Source organism: Bos mutus, chromosome 16 (assembly GCF_027580195.1).
Source record: "Bos mutus isolate GX-2022 chromosome 16, NWIPB_WYAK_1.1, whole genome shotgun sequence".
NCBI lineage: Eukaryota > Metazoa > Chordata > Mammalia > Artiodactyla > Bovidae > Bos > Bos mutus.
In genome coordinates this window covers 72986102-73006508 of record NC_091632.1, presented here as the reverse complement: position 1 = coordinate 73006508, position 20407 = coordinate 72986102, and the positions used below count along the sequence as shown (strand labels likewise).

Sequence of the window (20407 nt, the reverse complement as noted above, 5' to 3'; positions counted from 1 at the left end):
AGAAGCAGTGGTGATGCATCTGCCAAAAGTGCTTGATAGAACCTGGGATTAGAATTTACCCTGGAAGAAGCTGGCTCAGTGTGTCATACAAACAAAATGCTTGTAATTGCATGCTTCTAAATTGAAACTCTGGCATCTGTTGGAGTATTTTTCTGATGCCAAGAAACCAAATGAAACAAAAAGTCAAGAAACTGAAGCTGAAAACCCAAGTACAGTGTAATACGCTAAGAACTAGGTTACCTTGCTTCTCCTTTGATATTTGGCTTGTGACCTGCCACAGAATGTTGTGGTTACTTTTGCAATATTGTTGTTATTTGTGTGGTCCATTTATAATTTAGACTGGACTTTACCTTTTGTTTTTGGTGAGATCAAGTAACTGCTTGTTTGTTATAGGTCAGCTTGATTCAGAAATGTAACTTTGCAGAACCCTGGAATCTCTTATCTTGCAGAACACCAGTAACTGAAAATTGGGAAGGGCAGCTTGAAAAACCACAAGGTGAAAAGTATAAGTGCTCATTTCCTTGCCCAAAGGAGAAGTGAGCATTTCCTTGTAGCCTTTACTCAAAGTCAGTGATACGTATTTTCCACAGTATAATCAGCTCATATTTTTGAATCAAGGGGGTGAAATGATTTACATATTCTACTTTTATCTTATCTTGTTATGAATTATTCTCAAAACGAAGTTTAGTATAATCACAATTTAGGGTGCAAAAAGTCCAAGCCAATACTTGTTAATAAAAAGGCTAAAAAAATTGGTATTATTTGTAGTGGCTGGAAAAAAGGAAATAAACAGACAGATTTTTCTTTTTAAATTGATAGATACTCCCTTCACAAGAAATAAACTTCTATTTCAAATATTAAGTATCAAGTATATGAGATGGTTAGAAAATCTTTCCATAATCAATCACTCTTTCATGTTCTAGATGTATGTCTGTAAAATCCTGCAAAACTTCTGATAAAGTTTATCAGCAGTTAAAGTTCAAACTCTAACCTGTTACCTTCTCCAAATCTTTTTTCCCCCTCTACTTCTGATAGATAAAAAGCACTGTTATGTTCCTATTAATACAGAACAAAATCTAGGGGTCTTTGGCTCATCCTTTTTGTTCATCTGTTTCTTCACCATTTCACTTTACAACATCTATACACATTCAGTCAGTCAAGTTCATCCATTTTCTTTCCAAAATGGCCCTTGCTGCTATTTCACTTCAGTGAAATACTGTGAATTTTCAGTGAAATTCAGTGAAATGCTGCTGCTAAGTCACTTCAGTCGTGTCCGACCCTGTGTGACCCCATAGACGGTAGCCCACCAGGTTCCCCCGTCCCTGGGATTCTCCAGGCAAGAACACTGGAGTGGGTTGCCATTTCCTTCTCCAATGCATGAAAGTGAAAAGTGAAGGGGAGTCGCTCAGTCATGCCCGACTCTTCGCAACCCCATGGACTGCAGCCCATCAGGCTCCTCCGTCCATGGGATTTGCCAGGCAAGAGTACTGGAGTGGGGTGCCATTGCCTTCTCAACCTTGAGGTTAACTTTGACATTTGTAACAGCCTTGTATGTAGTCCTTAAAATATGCATAGAATTCTACCTTTCTGTCCATCAGAGTAAGCCTTCTAACTAGCAAACTCTTCTGAAATTTGTTCACAACTTGAACAAATTCTAATGTGTCTGTTCACTGCTCTGCCTCAATGAAAGAGACCTGCTTGCTCTCCTAGGTTACATTCAAATTGCTTATTTCTCTGGTCTTTTTCCTGCCTTTTTCTCTACTTAAAAATAACCTTTTCCATCTGCCTGTTGAAATCTTGCACACATCTACATAATTTCCATTTAATGATTTTCTAAAGCCTACATGAAACACTGCGAATTCTATAGGCATTTTTAAAAACAATTGTTTTAAAAAATTGTTTTTAAAACAAATTGTTTTTAAAAATTGTCATTTTGCCAATTGTTTTGCACATGATGTTATTCAGCAGCAATGTTTTACTTTCAAAACTGTCTTAAGCAGAACCATATACACATATGCATACAAATACACTTACATGTGTGAGTGTAATATATATATGTATATAATTTTATTGGAATTTATTGATTTGCTAAGTTCATTTTGGTAACATTTATTTTCATAAAGTCAATAAGTAGAAGACTGATGACTAAATTTGAAACTGATGATTATGAACAACAGATAGTCTGATCCCGGTTTTTGATTGATTGTTTTTCTTAAACTATATCATTGATATATATGAATAGCCTTAAATTACAGATTTTTATGATTTATTTTGCCATTTCAGACAAATCTGTCAATCAACAGGGAAGGCAGGGAAAAATTATACTAATATCTGCATAGAAACACATGAGGAACAGAAGTAAAATTATTTATGGACTGTGTTGTGTTGAATTTACTATATAACATGTTTGAGTCCATTTTTTTCAGATGATCATTTGCTTTTAGGGTAACATTTACAGAAAAGTTGGGAAGCTCAGACAGAGCTACCTCACACCACACCTGCAGTTCCCTCTTATTATTAACATCTTATATTGGTAAGGTACATTTGTTACAATTAATAAACAAATACTGATTCACTATTATTAACTAAAGTCCCTACTTTGATTATATTTCCTTGGATTTTATGTTTTGTGCTTTTTATCAATTTTAAGAGAGTTATAGTTACATTTTAGGAATGAAATTTGAATATAATAGTGGAATTATCAAAATACTCCATGGATTCTTTAGTTTCTGTGGAGCATAGCAAAAACAATGTTCTTTCTGTTTAGTCTTGTCTATTATCTGTCATCCTCAGCCACCCTTTTTCAAATTATGTTTCTCAATAAAGAATTATGTTCTGTCTAGTTCACTAAATAAAATGCACTGTTTAATGCCCTGTGCCTGAGTTGGCTTTCTGCTTGGATGATCTGTTTCTCTCTTTGTCCAGCTAGTGAATTTTTTATTAACCCCCTAAAATCTAACATAAGAACCATCTACTCTATGGCTCCATTCCTTAAAATGCCAATAATTATTCTATTTTGGTTTTAGGATCAGGCATTTTTGTCAAATATTCAAATTTCTCATGTATTTTGTTTTGACTTATCACTTCACTCCCTATTTGACTAATTTAATACATTTCCATTTCCTTTGTATAGATATGACATACAGAATTTGAGAAAACGACACGTTTAACTAAAGGGAAATCCTATAAAATCTGATGAAGTTCTGATGTGTGTGTATGTGTGTGCATGAGTATAGGAACTTTCCTTTTTTGTCTTTCTGGCCTACAGTTAAGTCAATAGAAATGAGCTGAATTTAACCATTGCAACCATGAGACTTTTTATGTGACTATTTTAAGTTTTACAGTTTAATATTACAATAAGATTTGCAATTTAGAAAAACTGGATTTGGGGGACTGATAAAAAGAATACCATTAACATAATTTTTTGCAAGTCCAATATAATTTAATTATCACTTTGATCATGAGCAATAATAGTTCTTCCCACTGAAATTTAACCCTGTAAGTGATGCTAATACAGCTTGGAGTAGGTTGCAAAACACAAAAAGATTATTACAGAAAAAGATGATAATTATTTTTTATAATAACAGAAACCATTTACATTTGAATAGTGTCAAACAGCTATTGGCTTCTTACATATCATTTAATCCTGAGAGAAATTTATTCATATTGGCACTAAAGACATTGCTATCTCCATTTAGAGTTGAGGAAGCTGAATGTAAAAGTGATTAGGAAGCTTAACTAAGGTTATACAACCATTGTGTTACAGGAGAGAAGTGAAGTGAAGTGAAAGTCACTCAGTCATGTCTGACTTTTTGTGATCCCATAGACTATACACTCCATGGAATTCTCCAGGCCAAAATACTGGAGTGGGTAGCCTCTCCATTCTCCAGGGGATTGTCCCAACCCAAGGATCAAACCCAGGTCTCCCACATTGCAGGAAGATTCTTTACCAGCTGAGTCACAAGGGAAGCCCTACAGAAGAGAACCAGAACTCAGATCTCTAAAGGAGCCAGGGACTAACATTTTTCCTAGCAACAGATTTCATTCTATAACTCAAGCACTTAATATTTACCAGGTGATGTGCTGGGTTTGGAGATCCACATATGAAAAGTCATGTTTCCTTACAATAAACATTCAAATTAGGGAAAAAAAAAAAAGTGAATTCCATTTCTTTTTTTTTCCTTCCCTGACTAATGAAGAGGCTTAAGGGCTGAGTTGTGCCCAAGTGTTGGAAATAGTAGGAGATTAGAAAAAGAAGTAAGTTTTGGGAGGCATGGATTACAAGGGAAGTTTCACACAGGCTGTAATTAGATAAATACCTGAACTCAGTCGCCGTGGAGATGAGAATGGGAGACAAGTTCGACATATATTTGGCAAGAATTTTAACAAAAGTCAAGACGTGACTGGATATTGGGAATGAAGAAAAATGGGTAGTTGAAGAAAAGTGAAAGTGAAAGTGAAGTCGCTCAGTCCTATCCAACTCTTTGCGACCCCGTGGACTGTAGCCCACCAGGCTCCTCCTTCCATGGGATTCTCCAGGCAAGAATACTGGAGTGGGTTGCCATTTCCTTCTCCAGAAGATCTTCCCTACCCAGGGTTTGAACCCAGGTCTCCAGCAATGCAGGCAGACGCTTTAAGCTGTTCACATTATTTTTCTCCAAATAGGGAGTGATAGAGCATTACAGTGAAATGAGGGTGGAGTAACACATTAACTTTTTTCAGCATAAGCGTCCCTTCTTACCACTGCTCTCCATCTTCACTGATGACATTCTTGCCTAAACTTAAGCCTTGGTTTCTCTACCTATATTTTTCTTTCTCTGACTCAATATAACAATCCAGAGGCAGAATCTATTTTCATTGGAAGTGGGAGAGTCTTCGGGGATTGTCTGCAGAAATAGGATTCTCTGTCAGTAAACTCAGGAGAACATGAACTAGTTGCCAAAACCTTATAGAGGGTGAACAGTTAGGGATGAGAATACTGCAGGACATGAAGACAGCCTAGACAACGTTGGTTTCAGCGAACAGTGCACAGTACTTGGGGCTGAATTACAAGTACTGAGCTCCCAGCTGACCCAGCAATAGGAGCGCCTGCTTCCAGTAGACACCGCGGATGCGGAAACGACTGACAAGTGCTGTAAACAGTAGTCAGCTGGGACTCATTCAAAGAATGAGGTAAGGAATAGGACTTGGATGTACAAATAAAAGTTGTGGACTAGACGAAACCCGTGGCTATTTGGCAGTGATAAAGCGTTGCTTTTTAAGCAGACTCTGCGTGATTTAGCGTGAGGAAACAATAAACCCTGTGTTTTTTTAACCTCATTGCCTACTTAGCTCAACCTGTCAATTTTCCTACCTGAAAGAAATCTGAATAAAGGTAAGAAAAAAATTGCTTACTCACCTGCTGCCTTAGGAAAGTTGACTCTTAAAAAGTAGCAATTCTGGCAGCCTGTTCTTAACCCTTACTTGAACAAACTCAGGATTTGTCCTTACTTTCCATCTCATCTACAAAGCTCCACCTTAAATGCCCACCTAAACCTCAGCTCCTCTGCAAAATTCTGATGACTGATTCAACCAGTGAATATTTATGAAATTAAACAACATCTCTTCTCATGAAGGTTTCTAAAATGTTCAACAAGAGTATTTTTTGATCACTTAACAATAAAAATAACATAGATAGTATGGGATTTAATAAAACCAAGTTTCTCATGCACAAATGATAAACACTGAAAATTTTTATTCATCCAGTGGATGAAACTGGATGAAACTATCCATCCAGCACCAAGAAATATTTCATCCACAAAAAGTAGTTTTTAATAGCATAAATATATTTGAAAAATACTCTTTATTTTTAAACAAAAAATACTGTTTATTTGTTAACCAGTCCATTATTTAGTTATTTTTGTGGATCAGAAACTCAGATTGCTGTACAATTTCAATCAGGCTAAATTTTTGTGACAGCCTGTTTTTGTACAGTTACATACAAATTTCATGTACTTTTCCATTAAAGAATAAAATATTTGGGAAAAATAGCACTAACCTTTATGGGAAAGCAGTTTGTCAAATGATTCACCCCATTTTATTGCTTCTTCTGGGGAGACTCTGTTTGAGAAACAAAATGTTTTATACTGGAACATGCAGGAAGTCTATTTATGAATCTGCTGCAACATATGTTATCATACTGCTCTTTTCGGTCATATTTCACATGATTTCTCCTTTGATTATTATATGAAAAATCAAAAGTATTTGTCAAACTTCTTTTGGATTTTGCCTATCAGATGATGTGTTAACACTATCCTCTCTTGAGTTATTTTATTTTCTAAAAGAAAAACTAATCATGTCTTCAGTTAAAAACAAAGAGAAGGAAACCAGGTCAGTTATCTTTCTTAATTCATCGTATAGAAGAACCTAAACTGACTGTATCTTTTAGTCAAACTTTTTTTTTAACTGCAATTTCCTTGAAACTTTTACCACAATATGCAGCAATTAAAAAAAAAAAATAGATACAGGAAGTTTGACTAATGAAGCTTTAAAGATGTAAGAAATATGAAATGTTTTTAATGCAATAAATGTTTTAGAAATGATAATTGAGAGAATTGAATATATTTGTCTTATATCTTTTATTGGTCATATTTTCTGTTTGGAAAAATTTGTATTATCCTAGTATATAAGCTTATTCCATTTTCTTTTTAAACTAAAGAAATGGCTAAAAATGACAAGACATCCCTTTTTATGTTTTATGTTATATTATACCCAGGGCGTTTTTTCCGAATTACTGAAGAAAGAGATGAATAGTACTTTTCAATGACATTGTGCACACTCTTAATGAGTATTTCATCAGTTTATAAGGAGTAAAATATATCATTTAAAATTGACAGGCATATAATTTTAAAAGAGCATCTTTAAATTTTTACGAGATTATTTAATTCAAGCTATTAAAATAGTTTAATTTTATGAAATATTTCTAGTTTTTTTTGAAATGAGATCTCTAACCTTCCTTATATTACTGTATAATTTCCAATAAAATAGGAATCCCTAATTTCCTCTTTCTTAAATCTTTAATGATAGAATCAGCAAAATGTCCCCACAAATAATTACAAGTTATTCACCTTGTTTCTTTGGCCAATTGCCCAGATCTAGTGGAGGGAGTATCATCGTAAAACACAGGTTTCTGTACCAGAAGACTTAGCCTATTTCTTTTTTCCTTAGCTCTGTAATGAAAAGGCATTAGCTTCAGGACAATTTGGATGACAATTAAAATCTCTCTTTCTGACTGTCAAACAGATTTGTGACTGGTAATCACATGAACACCCTTTCTCACCCACCTCCACTCCTGACACACTCACAGTGGTCTTATTGAGAGTCTTATTTAAATACTATGTTTGTGGAGGAATTAAGATACCGTATGTGAAATATATGTCTCCCCCCATGACTATAAAATATTTGAGATTATATTTCAATAAGTATTATTACTGGTTCTTCTGTGTGGTTAAAATTGTTGGACTTAAAAAAAAGAACACTTTATATTTAACAATTGTTTACTCCTAATAAATACTTTTTTTTCCGTTGTAACAGTAGAATCAATATATTTTCAACCAGATATTTTAAAAACAAGTGCTAAGAAATATTCAATGTCAATCATGTTTTTAAAAGTAAAATGCTGATTTTTAAAATTATGATTTTTACCTGATTTTGGCTTCTTTGCTTGTTTCTTCTTTTCCTGAACCGTGTATTAACTTGAAAATAGTTTTTGCTTTTGGTTCGCACATACTTAATTGAGAAAAGAAAACCAATGATGTTTCCATCTTCTCTCTCTAAAATGAAGAGATGTCTAATTTATTACATCTTTCACTTGTTAATGCTACTCCCTTGTTATACATGGTGTAGTAAAAAGTTATCTCGATTCCGTCAGCAACCTTTAAAATAAAAATCAAGAGCTTATGTTTCTGCCTCTGCAAAAATATAGAACTGAGGAACTAAAGTACAATTCAGTCCAGAGTTGTTTAGGGAAATGATACTACAAATTTGCAAAAGGCCTCTTGGTCTCTAAGATAAAGACTAGTATTACCACAGTGCCACTTCTCTTTCTAGTTTGTGCAACCAGATGATGCTTTAATAGACTCAAATGACACCGTCATTTCCCACAGGAACTTTTTGAAAAGGTCTTTAACATGTGTAGTATGCGTTAAAATGTATCGGGGCAAAGTCCTGCACTAATCATTAGGAGATATTTCCCTTGTTCTTAAAAAAGTATTTTTCCTAATTTAATTACATTGAATTAGGTAAATTACATTTAATTAATGTAATCATGTAATATTAATCACATTTACTTAACATAATGTATCAAAATAAGAATATAAATCATAGAGTTTCATAGTAGAAGAGGGCAGTTAAGAAGCATTTAATTCAATGATTTTTAAACACAGGTCCATGGAATGATTTTAGACATTCATAAAATGTTTACCAGTCCATGATGAAAATGGGAAAAAAAGATAATATGCAATTTTTTCTTGAACTACATATATTTTTAATGTGAAGCACTTATTTTGAATGTCTTTAATGAAATGTTTTTAATTTCTTTATGTCTTTAATGAAATATTTTAACTAGAGACGGCAGTGTGTATGATTGTTTATGTTCTTACTAAAAAAGAAATGGCAACTGTATGTTTGCTCAGCCTCCATTTTCTTTTGTTTCATGAATCCCAAATACTTCAGAAATGCTAATGTCGACCATAACTCACACTAAAAAGCAAACAAACAAGAAACCAAAAACCCAGGATGCAATATAGTAAGTGATTTATTCTTATAAAGTCCCAGAGGTTAGTAGAAGAGGAGATCTGGAATCATCAGAGCCTTTGATCTCCAGTAGCTTGTGCTTTAGTGTTTCCAAATCTTTGATATCCAGTTGTGAATGCTTTAATTACTCTAAAATTCTATATATTTAAAAAAGTTAGCAAATCTAAAAGAAAATTTATTTCCAATCTTTTGAGTGACTGATTTTAAGAAAATAGTTATTATTAGGGACTATTCTTAAGGATTCACAGGGATCCCTCTTAGGGATACCAACTAGGAAGTAAAAACATTTACAGAATTGAAATTAAAGAGTTTTAGTATATATTTATATGTACACATCTGATTCTATAACTTTTACTTTGAGCATATTTTAAGTTCACGTTGACTGCAAATTGAGTGTTAAAAATATTATACATGAGGGAATTTCATATGGCAAGTCTAGCTGGAAACAGATGTTGATAATGCAGGTACACTGTCATCATGAAGTCTTCTGTTCTCTAGTTGAATGAGGTCAAGGGCAGATGAGCAAGGATATCTTCTAGTCCCTAAGACTGTATTTGAATTATTATATCCAGAGGAGTGACAGACAGGAACTTACTATTTTCATAAGATTTGCTGAAGTTGTGTGTCAGATGTGCTCTTCATGGGCTGATAGAACTATGGAGACAGAGGTTGTAAAAAACAGACACAATTACATCAAAGGCCTGTCCAAAGATCCGAAGAGAATTGGGAGATGTATGGACTTCCTCTGGGTGTATACAGACAGGTGGAAGCAGAAGAAAAGAAGGGTGGATGCTACATGATGACCTGAGCTGATAATCATTCTTTGGGGTGCAGTTATCCTTTAGCTTGAAGAGTATTTTCCAAAGGTAGGTTCCTAGGTTGACTGTTGATTTTCTTTTTAATTTTGTTAAATGTCAGCACTTTTAAGATGTTACATTTTTGTCCCCTGGTATCCATTATCCCTGATGAGAAGTCAATGGTAATTTGTATCACATTTGTTACTCTCTTTTTTCTCTTTTACTCTCTTTTCTCTTTTTCTTTTTTCTCTCTGACTACTTTCCAGATTGTTTGTTAGTTTGTTTTAATCTCTGAGTTTAAAAAATTTGATTAAGATGTGAACAGTGTTCATTCATTCTATTTGGGATGTATTTAGCATGGGTTTATACTTTTCATCAAAACGAAACTTTTAGGCATCGAGTCTCCTTTTTCTCTCTCTCTCTTCCACTTTCAGAAACCCCAATTGCAGCTGTGCTTGACCCCTTGATATTGTCCACCTGGTCACTTAGGAACTCTTCAGTTTTTTCAGCCTCATTTCTTTCTGTTCCTCAGATATTTTTTCCTTCCTAGGTCTTGATAGAAATTTTCACCAACCTTTTTTTTCTTCCTCAGTGCTCTAATCTGTTGTTAGATTTATTCAGTAGTGTTTAAAATCTCAGTTCAAGAAATTTGATATTTTTACAGTTTGCATTTTTCTCTTCATTATGTTCTTTTTCTTCTAAGTACTTGATCATATTTAAAATATACCTTTATTGAAGTCCTTTTCTGAAAATTTGTCTCTGTGGTTCTGGGTCTGATTTTATACTGATTTTTCTCCTAAAAGCATATTTTCCCACTCTTTGAAATGTTGAGTAATTATTTATTGGTGCTGAACATTTTGAATTTTATAATAAGTATCAGGACTTTGTTAGTCTTTATTTAATGATTTTAGAGTTGGTGTTGGTCTGGCAGTTACCTCAGTATCAAGTTTGTCCTTAAAGACTTTTATTTAAACTTTGTTATGGTGAGCCTAGAATAGCCTTAATTACTAAGATACAAGGATTCTTAAATTTCAAATGAATTCTCAGGGTGTTCATTAAAGCTTTTCTATTCTGGATGTTAAGTACTCGAATGTCCCTTAGCCCTGTGTGAGCTCTGAAAATTAACTTATATCTTATGATTGGTATCCTTTGTCAATACCCATAGTGTTTTATCCTGTATATAAGCTGCTTGGTGTTCAGTCAGGCTCAAAGGTACAAAGCTACAAACTTCTTGAGATCTTTCTAGTGCTTAGTCTTGCAAATTTCACCTCTCTTTCGTTCACTGAATGTAGACAACTATTTCCTCAACTCGGAATAGTACTTTTTGTTCTATTTAAAGAATAGCCCTGTAAACTTGGTCTCTAAATGAGAGTTACATTTCTTCCCTGCACTGAAGTCTTTAAAGAAGGCAGTTGAAGTTGTATGGTCCACTTCATCTGTTTTGTGTTAAAAATCACATATCTATGTTGCCTATTGTCAGTGTCTGAAAACAGTTGTATTATATATTTTTCCAGTTTTCAAGTTGTTTATGGTAAGATGTGTTATATCAGTTAATCTATCATGATTAAGGCCATCTTTGTGATAAATGTATGTCTGCTTCTTATTGTTTAGTTGCTAAGTTGTGTCTGACTCTTTGGGACCCCATGGACTGTAGCCCCCCAGGTTCCTCTGTCCATGAGATTTCCCAGGTGAGAATACTAGAGTGGGTTGGCATTTCCTTCTCCAGGGGATCTTCCCCACCCAGGGTTCAAACCCATGTCTTCTGCATTGGCAGGCAGATTCTTTACCACTGAGTCACCAGAGAAGCCCATATATCTTGTTACATTACTGAATTCCATTATTGGTATTATTGCTCATAAAATTACTTAGTTTTTCAGTTAGTTTTCTTTAATCTCTCAATAAACAGATTCTTTATAAATATTAGTTTCAATGACCCTTTACTGTTATACTCTCATTTATTTTTCAGCCTAATATTATTGTTTTATAACTTCAATATAGAAAGTTGATAGTTAGAATCTTTGTCTTTTTTCCCTTGCCATAAGGAGCAATTAAGACCCACTAAAATGAGGCTCAGACTTATCTTTTGTGAATATGTGCATTTATATGATTATGTTCCTTATTCTCATCTTTTCTTAGTATAACTTCGCAAGGAACTTCATACATTTCTTTGCTTATTTTCACATGAAATTAGTTTTCTTATATTGTTAGAAACTAAAGCTAAGAAAGCTTAGCTTTTGCTTATCTAATTTCAATAATTATCATGACGGTAATATTGGTATTATCATTTTGAGACTGCTTTTAAAAATGGAGCACATGTATACCTGTGATGGATTCATTTTGATATTTGGCAAAACTAATACAAGTATGTAAAGTTAAAAAAAAAAAAGAATAATTAGTTGATGTTTTTATTTACCATTCTTTGTGTCCTTGAGAAGAATTTTTAGTGCAGAATAAGGGACACACAGATGCAATAAGGAAGAGTTTAATTAAAATCTCATTAGTCTTGAAGTCTGATTTTATCAGTATAAGTTTAGGAAGTTGTTACTCGGTTGGTTATTCTTTCTAGTCTTTTACATTGCATGGAGTTGGGATATATATTTTTCCTACCTATAAATATTTCCTACCTCTTTACACTGCAAAGACCTAGATACAATGACTAATGCTTTAGTAAAGAGACTCAGATTGTGGTCTTGAAATGTCACTTCTCACTAAAAGCAATCTAGGTTTAGTGGAGACATTGCTGAGGTCTGAGACAGGAAATGTACAAGCTGAGCCTGGCAAATCTTGTTATTATCAATTAGAAAGTTAGCTGTCAAAGGCTAGTGAAGTCAGTCAAAATTATTCAAGGGCCAACTTTGCTAGTCTTCTACTAATCAAAATGAGACCATTTCAATTTCAATAATATTAATAACTAGAATGGATGAAATAGATCAAACTTATTTATATCTATGGGTGCATAGTGATATTTTAAGAGAATTGTGTACTTTCAGAGGATTATAGAAATTAACCCATTAAATTGAAAACTGGTTAATAAAGGGAGAAATTAAGTAGTTATCCTACATCTCTTATTAACTCTACCAGGGTAATCAGACAGTCAGTGAGATTTCTTTATTAAAAAATTCTAACAAACAAGTAAAAGTGAAATAATACTACTAAAATCTCAGTTTTTTAAAAACATCAACAAACGATTAGATAAGGTGTTAAATTACAATGCTTGCTAGGATCTCAGGAAGAGACAAGCAGACATCATGTGCTTCCAATAGCTGTGACATATTCTACTTACAGTAGAGATCAAATCTGAGTTTGACCCAGTCTCTGGACTCAGCTGCCCACCTGCAGGCATGACAGCTAAACTCTAAGGAAAAGATAGAGCGTGAAATAAGGGGGTGGAGGTGGGGGGTAGGACTGTCTCTTTCATTCAACTGTACACCAAATGAAAAATAAACAGTCGAATATGTCTTCTCAAATAAAGGACTAATTGCCCAACTAGTTCTACCTAAAATTCTGTTTGATGTTATCAAGGAGACACCCATGTTTTACTACCAATCAGGTACTCAAAATCAAACACTATTGGTACTTTACTAGCCATTTTGAGAGTAAACTGTATCACAGCATGAGGTAAGGGAGCTCTGAAAGAACTTACATTCCCCAAAACTAATCAAATCTACCTTTCCATAATTCTCCCTGAACTACTCTCAATCAGAGCAGCTGGGTTATTTTTCAACCCAGCAACACAGTGTGACTTCTGGCTCTCACTAGTTCTTCCAAAATTCTTTTTATCCTCATTTGAAAATCAAAATATTATTACTGCTACTTATAATCATAAAACAAAATTAAGTTGAAAACAAATTCCTTGACTGACTCTAGTGCAAAAGGGAAAAATTACAAACATTCCTTACATATCCACAGTGAAAATATTACATTGGGTTTATTGGGGAAACACAGAAAAGCAGCAAAGCATACAGGATTTTCAACATTTGTGTTATTCCACATAAGAGGATGCCTGCCATGGGATTCCACCTGCAGTGCAAGAGCCACAGGAGACACGGGTTTGATTCCTCAGTCTAGAAGATCCCCTGGAGGAGGAAATGGCAACCCACTCCAGTATTTTTGCCTAGGAAATCCCAAAGACAGAGGAGCCTGGTGGGCTATAGTCCATGGGGTCGCAAAGAGTTGGACACAGCTGAAGTGGCTAAGCACACACACACACACAAACTAGATATTTCACAGAAGGACTCTTAGAGTGAAGTCTCTCTTCACTCACTCAAAATATGTATAGGAAAGGAGGACAGATGGCATCTGTGTGTCAACGGGAGAATCGTAGTTGTGGAAATGCCAGAGTTCACGCCTCTTCCACTGAGCTAACTCACAACTGCTATGCTAAATTATTTGTGAGCTAGAAGAAGAGGAGGAAATGACCCCTGAGTCCATCCAGGATCGTCTCTGCTTATTCCCTTTTAACCTGAAGAATTCCCATAATAGAGCTTTACATATTTGTTGTTGTTTAGTCACTAAGTTGAGTCCAGCTCTTTGCAACCCCATGGACTGTAGCCCACCAGGCTCCTCTGTCCATGGAATTTTCCAGGAAAGAATACTGGAATGGGTTGCCATTTCCTGCTCCAGGGGATCTTCCCCACCCAGGCGTCAAACCCCGTCTCTTGCATCTCCTGCATTAGCAGGTAGGTTCTTTGCCACCCACTTCCATACAAAATAAAAGGCTCCACTCAGCTTCATATGAGCCCTGTCCACCTTTTCAGTCTTTTCTTCTCCCCTTCAACCTTCTGTCCTTTTAACCCCCAACTGTACAGTATTCTAGCCATTCTTACAATGGATCCTGATATTTTCCAAAACCTAGGCTTTCTGCTGTCAGTAAAAATATTCAAAGACTTTGAAAAGGGGAAAAGAATTACTGAGTAACTTGTCCAGTTACCCCTTTGGAGTTATCTTCCCTTCTCATTATCTTTGAGGTATTTGACAGTTCCGTTAATTGTTGGACACTGATAGTAACACCCATGCTTCTGTTTCACATAAATGCAGGTTAGCCCAGTTGAGTTGCATTTCATTACTGCCCTATGGATATTGATTAATTTTGTATCTATGTGTAAATCATTTTAGCATTCCTAATAACCAACCAATATGTGCGTGTCTTGAATTCTTTTTTGAGCCACCAGTAACATCTTCCTTATTTCTTCACTAATTAGTGAGTTAAATGAAATGTTGCTGCTGCTGCTACTGCTGCTAAGTCGTGTCTGACTCTGTGCGACCCCATAGACGGCAGCCCACCAGGCTCCCCCGTCCCTGGGATTCTCCAGGCAAGAATACTGGAGTGGGTTGCCATTTCCTACTCCAATGGATATTGATTAGTTTTATATCTATGTGTAAATCATTTTAGCATTCCTGATAACCAACCAATATGTGTGTGTCTTGAATTCTTTTTTGAGCCACCAGTAACATCTTCCTTATTTCTTCACTAATTAGTGAGTTAAATGAAATGTTAGATACATACTAATATTTACATTTGTATGAGTCATGATTTTACCTGTTAAAAAATATCTTTAAAAAAAATAATTGGTCCCTTCTTTCTAAATGGTTCCATCCTCTATTCCTTTTGAAAACTGTGGTTAACCTTTAAATATTAAGCTGAAATGTTGGATTTGCTGTCCTTCAAAACCACTTACAACTTAACTGGGGAAAATTGAACACCCCATCCACTGGACTTCTCTGTACCTAATACATAATTTCATGATAAGAATTGAAGATTCCATTGCTCATTTTGTCACCATTGTCATTTTGTCCATTGCTCATTGTCATTTTGTCTTTCTACTTGATTCTAGCCTTTGATTATAGGGAAACTTTCTTATTCATTGTTGTAAATGTAGCACACAGCTTTCTGCCAGGAACACACTGAGATTTTATTACATACTGTAATAAAAAAGGGAGAAAATGGCACAAAACAAATGTATATTGTAAAGGATTATTAAAATGTTAACACTCTTGGAACCACTACTCAGGAGAAAAAATCATATTTTGCCAGCTACCTGGAAGCCGCATCCATGTGTCTGACCATGATTACAAGTTCTCTGTCTCCCCATGAGTAACTATGGCCCTGAATTTCATACTGATAACTTCATTTATTTTTAGTTTTATAACCCAGCATACTTTGATATTTATCTTTTCCCTTTTAAGCTTAATATGAGTTTTAAGTCTCTTTTACTATGTCCCTCATCAATCCTCTTCTTCCCTTAAAATTTAACTATTGAAAAACTGGGATGCAGTTTCTCCCATTATCTAGACTTTGATGACTGCACATTCATGGTGCAGTGCAAACAAGTTCCTCTGCTTCTGAATGATACTTGCAAGTATGATGAATACTTCAGGAATTAAAGGTATAACTATCAATATCTATGATCAAAGCTACACACATTATAATTGGATGATAAATTACCTCCTACTATATCCAAGGACTTGCCAAAATGAGAATTTAGAGTTTTATATGCTGACTGAAGTTATTTTTATTTCCCTTTCATATTGCAATGTATTTTAATTTTTATGTCATTGTCAAATATAAAGCTTAATTCAATAAATTCAAAAGGATTAAAGAACTGCCTTTATAAATTAATATAATCAAAGCTGTGGATGAATGCAACCCATAATTAAGAGAGTCAAGAATGAGAAAAATGACAGTGAACATGACTTGTTCACTGTCAGCGTATTACGGGCAGAGTTGAAACTGGGATCTGGTTTTTATAACTCTCAGACCTTCCCCAGGCTCATCTGTAAGTGGGTAAAAGCTCTGGGCTGGGAAAATGGTCTGCTCACATTCTATGTATAGCATCCCTCTCTTTGGTTGTGACTTGACTACTGCAAGGTTCCTTTTCCTCTCCCACAAAGGCTTTAACCTTAAAGTGAATAAAAGCTACAATTAGTCTGCCTCTCTTCCAGGCTCTAGTCCCAGGACAATTTTCTGCTTTATTATCGTGCAGTTCAATGATGTCCTTCCCCACCTGCTGTCCTGTAAAGTCTTCTTTTCTAATGCTTAATTGATAGTTTTGCTAAGACTCAAATAATATATTGAAGTTTTAAAATTTGGTCAGAAGTTTACTTTTTTAGTAAGCTGTTTAATTTGAAAGGATTATAGATTCATAGAAATGTTACAGAAATAATAAGGGAGTTGCCATATATTCTTCCCTTATTTTCTGCCACTATTAACATCTTACATAATCCTGGTGCATTTGTCAAAGCTAATAACACAAGTATTAATTTTGGTGAATTTCCAGAAGTTGAGTGGAGGCTAGTGTGAGGGCAAAAAGTTCCTGGGAACTGCAAACTTAGGGGGACACCATATTTTATAGGCTTTCCTTCCAGTAACCCCACTACGTTTTTATGGTAAAGTTCAAGAAAATTCCCCTCTTCCCCTCTTGTCTTTGGCAGGGGGAAGAAAACAGTAACCATTATCCATCATGATCAATGCCTTCTCCATATCAAAGACCTACTTTCTGGTAGAAAAGATTTTGCCAAATCTATTCTTAAACTTTATCCAGATGAAGGAACAAAACTCACTTCAGCCTTCCTATCTCACTTGAGGGGTGGAAAAACACAGGTGTCTAGGAGCGAGGCTTTAAGGAAGTATATTTGGCAGTGCTGCAGCCAGGGAAAGGTGTAGGGGCCTGAATGCAAAGAACACTGGAAAAACACTTGTGAAGGTCCAGCCTCCAAGACACAGGCACATCAAATGATTGAGACTTAATTAGAAGATCCTAGAATGTCCCCTCCTCCACTTAGCACCACACCAACACAGCTCCCGGCTTGGGTAGAATGCTGCTGCTAAGTCGCTTCAGTCGTGTCCAACCCTGTGTGACCCCATAGACGGCAGCCCACCAGGCTCCCCTGTCCCTGGGATTCTCCAGGCAAGAACACTGGAGTGGGTTGCCATTTCCTTCTCCAATGCATGAAAGTGAAAAGTGAAAGTGAAGTCGTTTAGTCATGTCTGACTCTTAGCGACCCCATGGACTGCAGCCTACCAGGGTCCTCCGTCCATGGGATTTTCCAGGCAAGAGTACCGGAGTGGGCTGCCATTGCCTTCTCCATTGGGTAGAATAAACGTGCACTATAACTGAAAGAACTAAAATACAGACTCTATGAACAGGGATACTTAGGGAAGTCTGAAGTCAAGGGAGGAGATCAAAACAAGGACATTGGAAAAACTTCAATTAGAATATCCTATTGTCTCCTTATATGAGAAGTTGCATGTGACTTTCTCCTATATAGAAGAAAAGCTTTTGGTGGGCAGGGATCACATTGCACCATCTTGGCATGTTCTGCATTGGTAATAAATAGGTTGTCAGCAAGGTTTTTTGAATGAAGAATTAGGTAAACAAGACAAGCATGTGTTCACATTATGGGAATATATATGGGACTGACAACAAATCCAGAGACTTAAAATCTTGATTTTTAATATATTTTTTATTGAAAATATCAACTCACAAAAGTTGGTATTTCTCCTAATTCACATGGTTTCCATTTTCTATAGATGAGTGGCTAAATCAGGGAGGCCAGTAATGATTAAGTATATATTATAGTTGTAGGCATCTCTGTTGGAAATTTCCACATAATTTTGTTTTTACTTTCATGAACATTTCATGCTGAGTCCTGGAGTGTTTTACTGTTTTTGTAATGAAATTCCCTCCCAACTCCACATGGTCCATATTCACTCATACCACTCTTTCTTTCTTTGTGTTTCTTACTTTTATTTTACTGAATTAGGAATGCAGCATTTACCGGAAAAAAAAAAAAAAAAAAAAGACACAAATGGTGCAGCCACCCAAGGACCAAGACGGTAGCTTCTTCAGTAAGCTGCATTGCAAACCTCAATATAAATTCCCCCTAATTGAAAAAGGAAAATCTGAAAATCTGGAGGGCCAGATTCCAGTTCTTTTATCAAAAAGTGCTGGCAGCTGTTGTCAGGAGCCTTCAGATAGAGATCCCTTACCCCACTGCCAGCACAAAAGAGAGAGAAAAGACGGGAGAGAAACTTTTAGAAACTGCACAGAAAATGCCAGGTTCCTCCTGTTGAGTGGGGTCCTGAGCTTCGGGTGTCTGAAAAGGAACTGGGCAGAGTGGGGAAGGGATGTTTTCTGGTCAACTTGACAAATCCCATACCAGGTACGAGTTTTTTCCTCAAGATTCTTTCTCCCCCTTTCCTTCTTTCCATATAATCTTCCTCTGACTGAGAGCTTTTTTTTTTTTTTTTTCGTCAGTACTATGTGGGCCTATTTCGGAAGCTGCGGTATTATCTTGGAGGGTCGGGGGGCGGTCCGTGAACGAGTTGGGTGGTCACAGTGAGAACTCCTGGGGCTGCTCCGTCCAGATTCACACTGGGCATCCAGCTGTAATTCTTCCACGTTGACACTGGAAACAGAAACTGACTCTACAACACAGAGGCGTCCCCACTATTGCTGAAGTGTTCAGTTCAGTTCACTTCAGTCGCTCAGTAGTGTCCGACTCTTCGCGACCCCATGAATCGCAGCACGCCAGGCCTCCCTGTCCCTCACCAACTCCCGGAGTTCACTCAGACTCACGTCCATCGAGTCAGTGATGCCATCCAGCCATCTCATCCTCTGTCCCCTTCTCCTCCTGCCCCCAATCCCTCCCAGCATCAGAGTCTTTTCCAATGAGTCAACTCTTCGCATGAGGTGGCCAAAGTACTGGAGTTTCAGCTTCAGCATCATTCCCTCCAAAGAAATCCCAGGGCTGATCTCCTTCAGAATGGACTGGTTGGATCTCCTTGCAGTCCAAGGGACTCTCAAGAGTCTTCTCCAACACCACAGTTCAAAAGCATCAATTCTTTGGCGCTCAGTTTTCTTCACAGTCCAACTCTCACATCCATACATGACCACAGGAAAAACCATAGCCTTGACTAGACGAACCTTTGTTGGCAAAGTAATGTCTCTGCTTTTGAATATGCTATCTAGGTTGGTCATAACTTTCCTTCCAAGGAGTAAGTGTCTTTTAATTTCATGGCTGCAGTTACCATCTGCAGAGCCCAAAAACATAAAGTCTGACACTGTTTCCACTGTTTCCCTATCTATTTCCCATGAAGTGATGGGACCGGATGCCATGATCTTTAAAGCCACACAGGCTCTCCTTGGGCACCAGGGTAGGTCTCACTCTGAGACGTGGAGCCCAGGAATCAGGTTCAGCGTCTGGGTCGACGTGGGGTCAGTGGATGCTCTGTGGTGGGAGTGGGAGCGCTGGGCGCCGAGGCTGGAGACCCGAGTCACCTCACAAGTGCTCTTTTTCGAGAGGTAGGGACAGCCACTGTTTGGGTGATGTGTTTACTTTTCCTCTGTGGTCTTGACTGAACAAGCTCATGTTTATCAGTGAATTACCTCTGACTCCGAGTTTCCTTCCAGATAAATATCTCCCCATTTTTAGGAAATGTGTGAAAGCAATGAGAAATAGCCTCAATGAACACCTTCTTTGGTTATAGTTTTACTGTGCTAGTTGAACCCGGCAGCATTCATACCTGTATTTCCTGAGCATTGGTCAAAAAAGGCGGTTGGCTTGATTTATGTTATTGAATACTAGAATATAGATGCTGAAATGAGGTATGTATAGTGCTGGTTGAAATATTGAAGACAACTTATAAACAAAATACCATTGTATGGGAGAGGGTGGTGGGAGAGATAGAGAGAGAAACACACAGTCTTCAGAAATCCAGCTTAACACATTATTGACCAGAGACGTATTAGTATGTCTTTTGTTACCCACACATTATTGACTAGAGACATTTCAATATCACCTACATAAATCACTGG

General features: G+C 36.4%; 1 protein-coding gene and 1 pseudogene across 2 annotated transcripts in view; both read right to left on the bottom strand.

Annotated features, from left to right (window-relative positions):
• The window catches only part of RGS18 (regulator of G protein signaling 18), a 31688-nt gene extending 23705 nt beyond the window's left edge, over positions 1–7983 (bottom strand). The window contains exons 1-3 of one of the 2 annotated variants that reach the window (XM_005904128.2): positions 7684–7983; positions 7107–7208; positions 6038–6099 (exon numbers count right to left, since the gene is read on the bottom strand). In XM_005904128.2, the coding sequence (XP_005904190.1) occupies positions 6038–6099; positions 7107–7208; positions 7684–7802 (283 nt within the window). In that variant the 5' untranslated portion in view covers positions 7803–7983. The remainder of the gene's footprint in view (positions 1–6037; positions 6100–7106; positions 7209–7683) is intronic. The other variant, XM_070384506.1, reaches the window with a different exon arrangement.
• A 10544-nt stretch (positions 7984–18527) lies between these two features.
• On the bottom strand, positions 18528–20018 carry LOC138991152 (BCL2/adenovirus E1B 19 kDa protein-interacting protein 3 pseudogene; annotated as a pseudogene).
• Positions 20019–20407: the final 389 nt, after the last annotated feature.